Raw genomic sequence first — 14,254 nt, 5'->3', positions numbered from 1 at the left:
TGTTTAAATTATAAACTATAGATTTTTTTCCGTCAATGCACTTCCCTGAGAGATGAATCAGAACCAGCTATTTTGTTGAGTTGAAACAGGTGCAGTACCTGTGTCTGTCTACAAACAATAGGATGTCAAGTCCTACCTTCTCCAGAGGAGCATAAGAACATCCCTTAACAGACTGATTCGAAAAAGAAAAAAAAGGATATATGTAGCTTCTAGTATTAGCAAGTGCATGATACTGAGAACCTGACTGGCAATCCTAAATTGGCAGTCAACCAAGGAGGTTCTCGCATTTTGACACAATGGCATTGAAGGAACAACTAGGTATGTTAGACTACCTTTCTCAAAGTTTGGCAAATCATGTCAACTGGCATATCTCTTTGATTGCTTGCAAAAAGCAAGGTATGACCATAGCCCAACGAGATCGCACGTGCTAAACTCAACTCAGTGTCCAACTTTTGATATGATTCTGCCATTGGACAATATTTGCTTAATAGTCTTTAGTCCATGAAGAATTGCACTGAAACCAATTAAAAACTGTATGTTGGGTTTGCAATGTTACACGCTGGTATCTCCATATATTAATACACGAGGATGTTGGTTCAACTCAAAAAAAAGGTCACAGATCTTTCTCAGTGCATCGCAACCAATCAGCAGTCTTCTCTCATGTAGTATCATAGTTGATGTCCTTTTACATTGGTACTTTGGATAATTTGACCTGATGAGAGCAAAATGAAAACCCTTGACAACTATTTTCCCAAACAATATTCAAACTCTGTACTACCTAATTACCATTTGTATGTTACAACACTGATGGGATGAATGTGCTGGTATTCAAGCTCCACTATTTTGCAAGCCATATCAAAACTGTACATGTTTTATTTAATTACCAAAATGGTCAATTTATTTTTCTTCATTATGGTTATCTAGAACAAAACAGACTTTCACCAGATTTCTCAAATAAAAGCAGCAATAACTTGTTTATTTAAAAAAATGTTATTTAAATGGCAAAGCAAATCATTAAGAAAGATATTGTGCAGACTTACAATATATGTTCTTAATCTCACACATGCACGCAGACAACACAATACACTTCTGCAGAGATATCATGGATTTGGAAAAGGTCACAAAAACAAACAAAGCTCCTGATTTGCTGCTGACACGAACAATTGCTGACAGTCACAGAATGATGGGAGAGCTTCATGCCAGATTTCAGTTCCAAATGGGAAACCTGTGAGGAGTCCTGTTACTTTAAATTTTCAGTTTTTTCCCCAAGTATAACTGAAAGAGCTGGTTTTATTTTAAGGATATTTCTCTTACTGATAGAGAAAAAGAGAGACAGAGAGACAGAGAGAGAGAGAATTATTTCTTCTTACAAGTCTCTCCTCAATGGCCTCTAGTTGTGTATTGAAAAGCAACAATATTTCAGAGAATAATGCAAGGTAACCTCCAGCATAGATGGAAGGTTTCTCCAAGCCTGTTTGTCTTGCAATTAAGTTACAAAATGCATCTGTCATCTTTTCTTAACAGCTTTGATAGATACTATTTTCATAAAGTATTTTTAAAGCGCTAGGTAAACTCCCTCTTCCTTGAAGTTTTAAATATTAATTTTCAAGAAATAGCAAAAGAAATTCTTCTGATCTGAGCAATGTACAAAGAATTCCATTTTCTAGTTTCTCCAATATGTTCCCGAAAATGATCCTTAAAGCGTTAAGGATATTACCTGGATAAGATGCATAACCATGTGACAGTCCTGAGATTTAAATGAAATGGCAACAGTAGCATTAGCAAAGTGTGGCTATTTTTAATCAACCTATTCGGGCATGACATGTTGAAGCAGCTGGGACATAGGGACGCTACCACTGCATCAGAAAACCCCCAGTAACAGTGTGTATAAAACAAATAACGAGCGAATGTGAGGAAGTGAGATTGTAGTAAATGCATAGGATGTCACAGCACAAAATGTGTGCTGAAAAGTACCTATTAAAACACCTAGTGTCAAGTATTATCCACTTATTCCCAATTTTGCCAACAGAATGGGAAGCAAAGAGGCTCAGAGACTGATCTTAGCTACTGTTCAGCTGTGAAGGGAACTGGTACCATACCATGAAACAGTGTCATGAAGAAGCACTGCAGATAGCAAGGCAAATGGTGTGCAGTTGGTGGAAAGGTGTCTCTCAGGCCCACAGCAGCAACTGGAAGCAAGGCAAGATTCTTGAGAGACTCGTCAACATGGAGCCTTCATCTATCCATGGACAGAAAATGACAAGCACCCAATAAGTAACAGATTAAAGATGACATTGACTTTGAACATTTCTGCCTGCAGTTCATCCTGGAGATTATAGGAATGTAGGAACAGGAGAAAGCCATTCAGCACCTTGAGCCTGCTATACTATCCAATTAGATCACGGCTGATCCGTGGCCTCCACATAGATGTCTTTGGGCAATATCCTTTAATATCTTTGCTTAACAAAAAAAAACAAACTCAGATTTAAAATTAATAACTGATCACCCTTCCACTGCTGAAATGATTGTACAGAAGCCAGAATGCCAATACCCAAGTCACCCTTTTATTTAACATGGTTAAAATTTACATGTGCACCATACTGATGTTTGATAATGCTCCCTATGGTAGGATCATTCAGAAAGGAAGGACGAATGGGATACAGGGAAATCCTGCTGTCTGGATACAGAGTTGGCCAGCCTATAGAAGACAAGAGGATGGTGGTGGATGGAAAGTATTCAGTCTGGAGCTCAGTGACCAGTGGTGTTCCACAGGAATCAGTTCTGGGACCTCTGCTCTGTGATTTTTATAAATGATTCGGATGAGAAAGTGGAACGCTGGGTTAGTAACTTTGCCTCTGACACGAAGGTTGGTGGAATTGTGGATAGCGTGGAGGGCTGTTGTAGGCTGCAATGAGACATTGACAGGATGTAGAGCTGGGCTGATAAGTGTCAGTTCAATGTGGAAAAACGTGAAGTCATTCACTTTGGAAGGTCAAATTTGGGTCATTCTTAGCAGTGTGAGGGAACAGTGGGATCTTGGGGCCCATGTCCATAGATCCCTCAAAGTTGCCATCCAAGTTGATTGGTTGTTAAGGAGGAGTATGGTGTGTTGGCTTTCATTAGCAGGGGGATTGAGTTGGAGAGCCACGAGGTTATGCTGCAGCTTTATACAGCCCTGGTTAGACCACACTTGGAATATTGTGTTTAGTTCTGGTCATCTCATTATAGGAAAGATGTAGATGTTTTAAGAGGGGTTTCAGAGGAGATTTACCAGGATGCTGCCTGGACTGGAGGGCATGTCTTATGAAGAAAAGCTGAGGGAGCTATGGCTTTTCTAATTAGAGCAAAGAAGGATGAGAGGTGACTTGATAGAGGTGTACAGGATGATGAGAGGCACAGATAGAGTGGATAGCCAGAGACTTCTTCCCATGGCAGAAATGTCTATCACATAATTTTAAGTGATTAGATGAAACTTTAGGGGAGATATCACTCTCTTTACACACAGAGTGGTGAGTGCATGAAATGGTACAAGAATTAGGTAGAATCTGACTCAACTACCAGCAGTGGTAGTTGAGTCAGATATATTAGGGACATTTAAACAACTCTTCGATAAGCACATGGATAATAGTACAATAAAGGGTATGTAGGTTAGTCTGATCTTAGAGTATGATAAAAGAACAGCACAGCATTGAGGGCCAAAGGGCCTGTGCTGTGCTGTGCTATACTGTTCTATTTTCTATACATGGGCTCAGAACAGCCAGTTCAAACCAGTGTCTAGACTGAGGAGACCTTCTGAATCTCCTGTTATTATCTGTCAGCCAGGGCTTCCTTAGCCCAGGTTAACAATCTCAATCGAGGATCTCAGTCAATGAGATCCACCTGGCCCTAGTTCCAATCACTACAGCTGCCATATGTGAAAGTAAGATCCAAACATCTACCAACCTTTGTGGGTAGAAGTGCTTCCTAACATCTCTCCTGATGACCTGACCCTAATTCTTGTACCATGCCCCCCAGTTCTAGAAAACCCAACCACTGAAAATGGTTTATCTACCTTGTCTTTTCCTGTTAATATCTTATATGAGGTTATCTGTAGATTTGTGTGGCATCTCTGAGTCATGAGCCCATCTCCACATAAAGGAGGTTACAAATATCATAAACCATCAGAAAGATCAGTTTATCAAGTTCACAAACAATTAGGTCAGTAAAGCTGGGATAGCCTCTCACTTTGATGCCTTAGCTAGATAATCATAGATACAGAGGATCATTGACTATAGTCATAGTACCTACTATACATTCACTTCAGCTTTATGAACAGGATGGGATTCCAATTCCTTTATTCCATAGAGTGTCCAAACCAGTAATTAAATAATATTCATTCCGGATACCTGCAATATGTGCCTGACCATCCTTGTTTGTCTGGAAGCTACCTATTCCCCCTCTACCTGCATACACAAGTGTGGTTACCTTCTAAAATGTGCAATCAAGGACAAGAAAAGTTTCCACGTGCATTTGCATTCCATGAGACTTAAGCTTGCTATCCCAGGAAAGCATAAAAGGGGATTAAGTCCTGCAGAAAGATGACAGGAGCAGAACCTCATAGGTCCTCACAGTGATAGAATCCCTCTTGTTCTCACCTACCATCCACAAACATCCACATGCAGAGGATCATTAGTTGCAATTTCTGCCATTTCCAGCAGGATGCCACTGACAAACACATGATCCCCACCGTTCTCTTGTCAGCCTTCTGCAAGGACCATTCCTGACAGGACATTGTTGTCCAGTCCTCCTTCACTCCCAACACCCCAGCAACAACTTCCCCTGCAATCGCAGAAGATGTAATATTTCTTCCCTCCGCAGTATCATAGGGCCCAAACACACCTTTCAGATGAAGTAGCATTTTACCTGCATTTCACTCCATCTGGTCTACTGCATTCACTGCTCACAATGATGTCTCCTCTATATTGGGGTAATGAAGTGTAGACTGATCACTTTGCAGAACGGCTACATTCTATTCACACAAAAGATTTTGAGTTTCCAGTTGCCGGCTCCTTCAACCCACAACTTTGTTCACTGGCCAACATCTCTGTCTCAGGGCTTGCTGTAGTGCTCCAGCAAAGCTTAGCACAAGCTAGAAGAACATCACCTCATTTTCCACTTGGGGAAATCTACAGCCTTTTGGACTCAAATTCGAGTTCAACAGTTTTGGGCCTTAAGGTACCTCCTCCCATCTTCTTATCCCAAACCCCACGCAGCAGGCCCTGTTATCACATTTTGCTACTTCACAGTACCCACTAATAGTCACCATTAGAAGCCATTCATTCTCCTAGAGTCAAGATTAGAGTGGTGCTGGAAAAGCAAAGCAGGTCAGGCAGCATCTGAGGAGCAGGAAAATTGATGTTTTGGGCAAAAGCCCTTCATCAGGAATTCATTCTCCTAGGCTGACCATTATCCTCTCCTTTATCTGTCTAATTCCTCTTCTCTCTCTTTGGGCTCCATCCCCAAATTATTGCTTATTCCATACCCCATCCTCCCACCTTATCTTCTGTATATAAAAAAAACTTTTTCCTAGCTACCATCAATTCTGAAGAAGGGTCACTGGACCTGAAATGTTAAATCTTGATTTCTCTTCACAGACCTGCTGAGCTTTTCTGGCAATTTCGGTTTCAAAATCCCCTGATGTTTTAAACAGAATTCAAATTCCAATGGTGGAATTTGAACTCATGCTGTGGATTATTTGTTCAGGTTTTTGAATTACTAGCTTAGTAAAATATATTGCATTATCTAATATATTTGAAGTATAACAGGTAGAAATGTAATTTAACTTGAGTATAATTGAGTTCAGATTGAAATAAAGCATCTGGATGTAGGTTTGCTCGCTGAGCTGGAAGTTTTGTTTTCAGACGTTTCGTCACTATACTAAGTCACATCATTAATGAGCCTCCGAGTGAAGTTTCATCCAGAGGCTCACTGAAGATATTACCTAGTACGGTGATAAAACGTCTGAAACCGAAAGTTCCAGCTCAGCTAGCAAAGCTACATTCAGAACCTCAACCTGAGCTACAAATCTTTCAAAACTCGCGAAATAAAGTATAGCAGAGTCATGGAATATTTTGAGGCTCAGCAAAATTAGGTCTATAGTTCAGATACTGTTACAATCATTTAATACTTATAGTGCTAGCTGTTTCAATCACGGCTGCTTCCCTTTTCTGAGTTGTCATCTGTACCTTTACCATCCTCCTTTATTACTTGTTTTCTCACTTTGGCTAATGAGTTACTGACAATGCTTCACAACTCCTCAGTCTCACTTTCTGCTTGGAGGTTAGATATTGCAATACACTCTAGAATCTACCTCTATTCATTAAATGAAGAACCTTTCACAACTTGATCTCAGATTTCACAATGTTTGTATTGTACATTCCTGGCTTGAACGGGACTGTCCTCACGTTGTTAATTTTGAACTGGCTTTGCCTATTCATCTCTGCTTGATCTGGGACGGGAACACAGCATTGTTCCCATTCTTAGCTGAACTCAAGGTCTGAGGCCCATTGAGCTTGCTTAACTGCCTGAGGAAGGGACATAAAATTAACATTTCTATCTTAAATATCACAAAAACAACTTGACCTTCTATGTTGAGGCCTCAATATCCAGTAACCAGTTGGGGCGGCACGGTGGCTTAGTGGTTAACACTGCAGCCTTACCGCACCAGGGTCCCAGGTTTGATTCCAGCCTTGGGTGACTGTCTGTATAGAGTTTGCACATTCTCCCTGTGTCTGTGTGGGTTTCCTCCGGGTGCTCCGGTTTCCTCCCACAGTCCAATGACGTGCAGGTCAGGTGAATTGGCCATGCGAAATTGCCCGTAGTGTTCAGGGCATTAGTCAGAGGGGAAATGGGTCTGGGCGGGTTACTCTTTGGAGGGTGGGTGTGGACTGGTTGGGCCAAAGGGCCTGTTTCCACACTGTAGGGAATCTAATCTAAACAGAGTTTAACTAGGTCATTTAAGCGCCTTCATTGTGCGCGGTCATTTTATTTGGCATCTGTTTGAAAAACAGAGAAGGGCAATTTTCACATCTGATGAGAATGGAGCTTCCTGAACCAGTTTCATTGCATCATATGCAATACTAGTCAAAACAGCCAGGACCGAAAAGCAATGTTTATGCCACACGGACTCACTCTGTAGGGAGATTAAATAATTCCAAAACCAAACCAGTTATGTAGCTGGCAAGTTATGCAATAGTTTAATAACATTTATGGCTGCAGTTGACAGTTTTTCAAACTAAGTCATTTCCAAAATGACAGCATTTCACCAGTTGCCAAGTTTCAGTATCTAGTTGGGCCTTTCATGTCACAGTGGACAGCTGTGCTGCTGTGACAATGATAACAGTGAAACAATGAGAATTTGTTTATGGTTGGAGTGTTTGTGCCATGTTGCTACAGATGGGTTTCTAATCATATAGAATTTGTACAGTACAGAGCCACAAAAGTAGTAAACAACAAAAATGTTATATTTTACTGATCAGATACCTTACATTGAAGGGTACAGACATTCTTCTCTTTCTGGAAAAGGCTATTTCATAGCTATTCATATTTTTCTTTTAATCAAGTAGGTGTGCAAATGTTAATTGAATGATCTTTCTAGGACATTTCAATCAATCAGACGAGTTGTTTCTCTACGGCAGTGCTGGCCTAGCATGCAGAAAAATTATTCATCAAACAGGTTTCTTGAGATAAGCATTCGCATAACTTCATTGGTACCTACAAGAAATGTAAAAATCAGAAATTACTTCTTCAGAATATAAACACTGCCTCAAGATCAGTCTTGTTCATATAAATGCAGCTTGTTGCTGTAAAGACTAACTTTTTATATCACTTTATTTTTGATTGGGGACTGAATTGGAGAAGGACTATTTTATAACAATGGACTGAAGAAGGAATTGTTGTACATTTAAAAAGCAAAGTGATAAACTCATTGCAGGTTATGTTTACAATGCTGCTTTGTAAGCAGTGGGGGAAGGTGCACTGGGATGCATGTACAACGTGAGCTTTGCGTCAATAGACATGGAAGCCAAAGATCATCAGCCTGCAACAATTCTCTATTGGTTCCCGGGTAGCTGAACACTTGTAGTTGAGAATAATGCAGAGAGAAGCTTTTGCACCTCTAGAAGGGGAGGTGATGTTTTTCACTCTCTCCAGTAAAATGCTGGAGCTAAAAAGAAAGCCATTTGGTTTCTATTGACAGATTTTTGTAAGCTGTTACTTTTAACCAAAATGTCAGAGACTGTAATTTGTGAACTAATCATTCTTGTCACCTGTGAAGAAATGAAGAACCCAAAGGAAACGATCAGAGAACTAAAAGGACTTGGGAAACAAAAGGAACACCCAATCTACTGGTGCTAATGACCTGTTCCCCCAAAGTAGTTTTCCTCCTATTTGTAACACTGCAGCTCAATTTCCAGTGCGCTATCTGCAGGAACAGATGTAGGCCAGTTAGCGCACTGAGTCTACTCCACCATTCAGGAGATGATGGTTTTTCCCCAAAAATCTTTGATGCTCTACTGATTAAAATCTGTCTTAGTTAGCCTTGAATATAATTAACAGCCTGGCCTTTACAGCTCTCTGCTGTAAAGAACTCCAGACGAGTGTACATGCACACAGAGGTAGGTTTTAGAAAAGGGCTCAAGTTTTAACTGTATTGATAATTCATAACCATTTACCCACAATTAGAATTTATTTACTTGTAATAAGTAGTGGTTTTCATTAAGTATAGAAACCTGTTCCATGCAATATATCTCTCTGGCTCTATGACTCAATGATGCTATGAACTTTCTGGTAGAAAGAGGAATAAAGTCTGTGACCATAAGAAGCAAGATCACATTTATGTGGGGGATAGTGACATAGTTTTAATATCTCTGGACTAGTAACACAAGGGCGTAGCCTAATACTTTAGGGACATAGGTTCAAATCCCATCATGCCAATTTAATCAATACAAACTGGAAGCTAAAAGCTAGTCTCAGGAAAGGTGACATTAAAACATCATTGGATTGTTGCAAAAACACATCTGCTCACTAGTTCTTGATGCTGCTTTTCATTTTAACCCCGGGCTGATCGAATCCCTCAACAGATCCTCTTTCTGCCTATATCATTGGTACCTCCATAGACTATGACAACTGTATCTTTCCCCTCTCACTCCATGTTCCTCTGCTATGCAGATGTGATATCCTGAACCTGGGCACTAGGCAGTCATCAGTGCCTTTAGACCTCACAATTCTGACTACGTAGAGTAGTGTCTATCCTCCTGATTATATTATCTTCGATTACACCTACATTTCTACATTCTCCCGCCTCTTGAATTTTACCCTCTACCACATGTGCTATAGTCAGTTTTCACATCCTCCCTACAGTCCCTGCTCTTGTCAACACAGGGAACAAGGATATTGAATCTGTTAAGATGAGTGTAAAGACCGAGGACCCTTCAGCACTAACTTCTGCATCCCTCTACCTGCTTCATCTGTAGTCACATCCTTCTGTCTGTAACCAAATTCAAGATAGTTAACCTGTTTGTAATTTTTATTAATGACTTAGATGAGGGAGTCGAAGGGTGGGTCAGTAAATTTGCAGATGATACAAAGATAGCTGGAGTTGTGGACAGTGAGGAGGGCTGTTGTCGGCTGCAGAGGGACTTAGATATGATGCAGAGCTGGGCTGAGGAGTGGCAGATGGAGTTCAACCCTGCCAAGTGTGAAGTTGTCCATTTTGGAAGAACAAATAAGAATGCGGAATACAGGGTTAATGGTAGGGTTCTTGGTCAGGTGGAGGAACAGAGGGATCTTGGGGTCTATGTACATAGATCTTTGAAGGTTGCCACTCAGGTGGATAGAGTTTGTAAGAAGGCCTATGGAGTATTATCGTTCATTAGCAGAGGGATTGAATTCAAGAGTCGTGAGGTGATGTTGCAGCTGTACAGGACTTTGGTTAGGCCACATTTGGAGTACTGTGTGCAGTTCTGGTCGCCTCACTTTAGGAAAGATGTGGAAGCTTTGGAGAGGGTGCAGAGAAGATTTACCAGGATGTTGCCTGGAATGAAGAGTAGGTCGTACGAGGATAGGTTGAGAGTTCTCGGCCTTTTCTCGTTGGAACGGCGAAGGATGAGGGGTGACTTGATAGAGGTTTATAAGATGATCAGAGGAATAGATAGAGTAGACAGTCAGAAACTTTTTCCCCGGGTACAACAGAGTGTTACAAGGGGACATAAATTTAAGGTGAAGGGTGGAAGGTATAGGGGAGATGTCAGGGGTGGGTTCTTCACCCAGAGAGTGGTGGGGGCATGGAATGCGCTGCCCGTGGGAGTGGTAGAGTCAGATTCATTGGCGACCTTTAAGCGGCATTTAGATAGGTACATGGATGGGTGCTTAATCTAGGATAGAAGTTCGGCACAACATCGTGGGCCGAAGGGCCTGTTCTGTGCTGTATTGTTCTATGTTCTATGTTCTATGTTCTAAGGGGTGTGACTGTCTCCTAAAACAGTGTCCTGGGTACTGTCCCTCCCTGATGTGTCACAGTGTTTGCAACTTGGACTTAGTTCATTAACTCTGATGACCAACACTTGCTCCAGATGCGGTCACTATGAACCATGATGGGGTCCACCAACTTCGACATCGTGCAGGTACAACACATTGCTTGGCCTGACATCTTTATTTTATTCATTTAGTTATTCAACAGTCAAATAGCTATTATCAAACAATGAACTTATGGAATTCCTGTAATGTCACACTTTGTTTTGTGCTAGGCACTGATCCTGTACTTTATCTTGAGAAAAAATCTTGCAGACAATAAGCCAAAAAATTGAGTAAAAAGCACCTCATTCTCTCTGTACTAAATTCCCAAGCTGCCTCCAAAGTCCCTGCCTCCTCTTTATTGTGAATGTGCAATCCTTTTACGCATCCATCTCTCACCAGGATGGTTCAGGGCTCTCTGCTTCTTCCTGGAACAAAGGCCTGAACCATCCCCACCTTCAGCCTCCTCCACTTGGTCAAGCTCATCCTCACCCTGAACAACTTTTAACTCCTCTCATGTTCTTCAGGATCCCAGTTATGCCTGTGTCTTTGTGGGATACATGGAACATTCCTCATTCCACTGTGTTCCAGCCCCGACCCGCAACTCTTTCTCTAGTACATCATTGGTATCGTTGGTACTGCTTCCCCCTCTCATCCGGAATTGATTTTGCTTCCAATTTCCAAACTGCTCTCATCTGGTCCATTTCTAACTTCCCCCTTCATTGGAATTGTTATGGACCAGAACAGACCGTCTCAACATATTTTAAGAAGGAAGCCTAGACCCTAACTATTTCTCTTTTTAAAAGGTAGATGTGAAGGGCCGTGATGTGACTAGTCAAACTACTTGACGGTAAGCAAAACACAATTTGTTTAAACACCATAGTTAAAATACAAGGTATTCCTGATGAAGGGCTTTTTCCCGAAATGTCAATTTTCCTGCTTCTCGGATGCTGCCTGAACTGCTGTGCTTTTCCAGCACCAGTCTAATCCATAGTTAAAATACAAGCAAAAGAGGAATTTTGAATAACTTAATTTTTGGAAAACTTAACTGAATAATAGATACAGTAATGATTACTAATTAATTGTTCCAATATAGTAACATCCCATAAACACACCAATTGGCAAAAAGGCAAGTTCAGACACAGATTCTCACATGCAGTTCTCCAATCCAGGAGGAACAAACAACAAGAGAAAATTCAGATCAAGTAGATCGGAGACACTCACTGAATCACTAAACTCTTCAGAGACCCCAAAGTTTTCTCCTTAAAACTAAACATAAAATCGGAAAAAAAAGACTAGAAAACCTAGACTGAGACAGTTGGCCACATCCAGACTGCTTCCATTGTTCCAACTTCAAACAAAAACCCAAGGCCTCACAGATTGTTTACTTTCTTAGAGACAGCTCATCACCTCAGCCTTATAACCTCTCTTCAAAAAAAAAAGCCAGGACAAAATAACCTCTTATAGTGGCAGCATCATAACAACATCTCTGTTTCCATATCTGGGGATAATTTGGCCACCAATATCCACCATAAACCCACCAACTCCTACAGTTACCTTGACTATACATCCTCACACCCTGCTTCCTGTAAAGACTCTCGTCCATTCTCCCCCCCAGTTCCTTTGTCTCTGTTGCATCTGTTCCAATGAAGCCAAATTTTACATGGAAGCCTCCAGAATGACCACCTGCTTCCTCAATCAAGGATTCCCCAGCACAATAGCTGATAATGCCCTCAGCTGGTTCTGATGCATCTCCTGCATTTCCATCCTTATCCCCTCTCTTCCCTCCCGCAACAGCAATAGGGTCCCCCTTGTCCTCACTTACCATCCCACTAGCGTCCACATCCAGGAGGATCATTACTATCATTTCTACCACCACCAGTCACTTATTTTTCTTCCCTCCCTTGTCAGCCTTCCATAGGGACTGTTCCCTCTGGGACACCCTGCTCCACTCTTCCTTCGTTCCCAATGCCCATCCCACCACAGCCTCACATCACCTTCCCCTGTTTACTTCCTTCCTCCTCAGTATCCAATGGCCCAAACACACCTTCCTGGTGAAGTTGCACTTCACCTACACTTCACGCAATCTAGTTATTTATTCAATGGATAAGGGGGATTTCTGGCTAGGCCAGCATTTATTGCCCATCCCTAATTGCCCACAGGGCATTTAAGAATCAACCACATTGCTATGGGTCTGGAGTCACATGTAGGCCAATCCAGATAAAGATGGCATTCTGCAAAGGACATTATAAATCTGACAGGTTTTTCCTGAATAATTGACAACGGATTCATGAGTGCTGTTATTTATTGAATTCAAATTCCACCATCTGCCATGGCAGGATTCGAACCCATGTCACCTGAACATTACCCGAGTCTCTGGATTAATAGTCCAGCGATAATGCCACTCGGCTATTGCCTCCCCTAGTCTACTGTAATTGTGGCTCACAATATTGCCTCCTCTACATTGGGGAAACGAAGCACAAACTGGGTGACTGCTTCGCAGAACACCCAACTTCTGTCCGCAAAATAATCCTGAGTATCCAGGTGCCCACCACTTCAACACGCCACCCTACTCTCTGGCCAACATCTTTATCTCAGGCTTCTTACAGTGCTCCAGCAAAGTTCACAGCAAGCTGGAAGAACGGCACTTCATTTTCCTCTTGGGAACACTGCAGCCTTCTGGACTCAAAATAGAGTTCAATAACTTCAGGGCTTGAGCTCTTCTGTGTCCCTACCCCAACCCCAACAGACCAGGCCTTTTATTACATAGGCTGCTATTACACACAATACATTGTTATCCACTAACTACCCCCATGACAGCTGTTCATTCTCTTAGCCAGATCATTCGCCATTCCATTGTCTGTCCAATTGTTCTTCTCTATCTATGGGCTCATCATCACTTACCATTTACTCCTTACCCCTCCCTCCCACCCTATTTTCCTAGCTACCATCAGTTCTAAGGAAGGGTCACTTGACTCAAAAAGTTAACTCTGATTTCTCTCCACAGATGCTGATCCTGCTGAACCTTTCCAGCAATTTCTGTTTTTGTTTCTGATTTACAGCATCTGCAGTTCTTTCAGATTTCTTTTCCACTAAACTATATCCTCACTTGGGCTGTGCCCCATTCTCAATTTAAGCTCTCCTTCCTTACCATGCAAAATTGAGAAAGAAAATCATTTGCAACACCTTCTCTTCCTGCTCCTGAACTTCACCCCTGGCATTACCCAAGGAATATTCTTGGCTCCCTCCTATTTCTCACCTATATGGTGCCCAACAAAACAGCATCTGAACACATAGCATTATTATTAACACAGACTCTGACAATGCACAGCAGTAGCTCATCATTAGTTGTCTCAATCAGTGTTGTTAAATTATCAGACTATATATCTGATATGCAGTACTGGTAAGCATCTATATGCAATCATTAAGACTGACTATTATTACCTGTTACTGTGTGATCATTTCCATCTCAACTTATCTATTAGTGACACCCTCATCATGCATTACTACCTCTAGATATAATGACTGTAATCCACTCTTGCTTGGTCTCCAACATTCTCAACTTTATAAATTTGTCTAATCCAAAACTCTGCCCTTGACTTAACTTTTATTGACTCTAGATTAGAGTGGTGCTGGAAAAGCACAGCAGGTCAGGCAGCATCCGAGGAGCAGGAAAGTTGACGTTTCGGGCAAAAGCCCTTCA

General features: G+C 41.5%; 1 protein-coding gene across 2 annotated transcripts in view; it reads right to left on the bottom strand.

Annotated features, from left to right (window-relative positions):
- Positions 1–1,037: 1,037 nt before the first annotated feature.
- Positions 1,038–14,254, bottom strand: part of acad8 (acyl-CoA dehydrogenase family, member 8) — a 123,980-nt gene continuing 110,763 nt past the window's right edge. For both annotated transcript variants that reach the window (XM_072592984.1, XM_072592985.1), the window contains one exon: positions 1,038–7,752. In XM_072592984.1, the coding sequence (XP_072449085.1) occupies positions 7,700–7,752 (53 nt within the window). In that variant the 3' untranslated portion in view covers positions 1,038–7,699. The remainder of the gene's footprint in view (positions 7,753–14,254) is intronic.

Source organism: Chiloscyllium punctatum, chromosome 23 (assembly GCF_047496795.1).
Source record: "Chiloscyllium punctatum isolate Juve2018m chromosome 23, sChiPun1.3, whole genome shotgun sequence".
Classification (NCBI taxonomy): Eukaryota; Metazoa; Chordata; class Chondrichthyes; order Orectolobiformes; family Hemiscylliidae; genus Chiloscyllium; species Chiloscyllium punctatum.
Note: the sequence above shows the minus strand (reverse complement) of the source record. Positions and strands in the feature narration are given on the sequence as shown.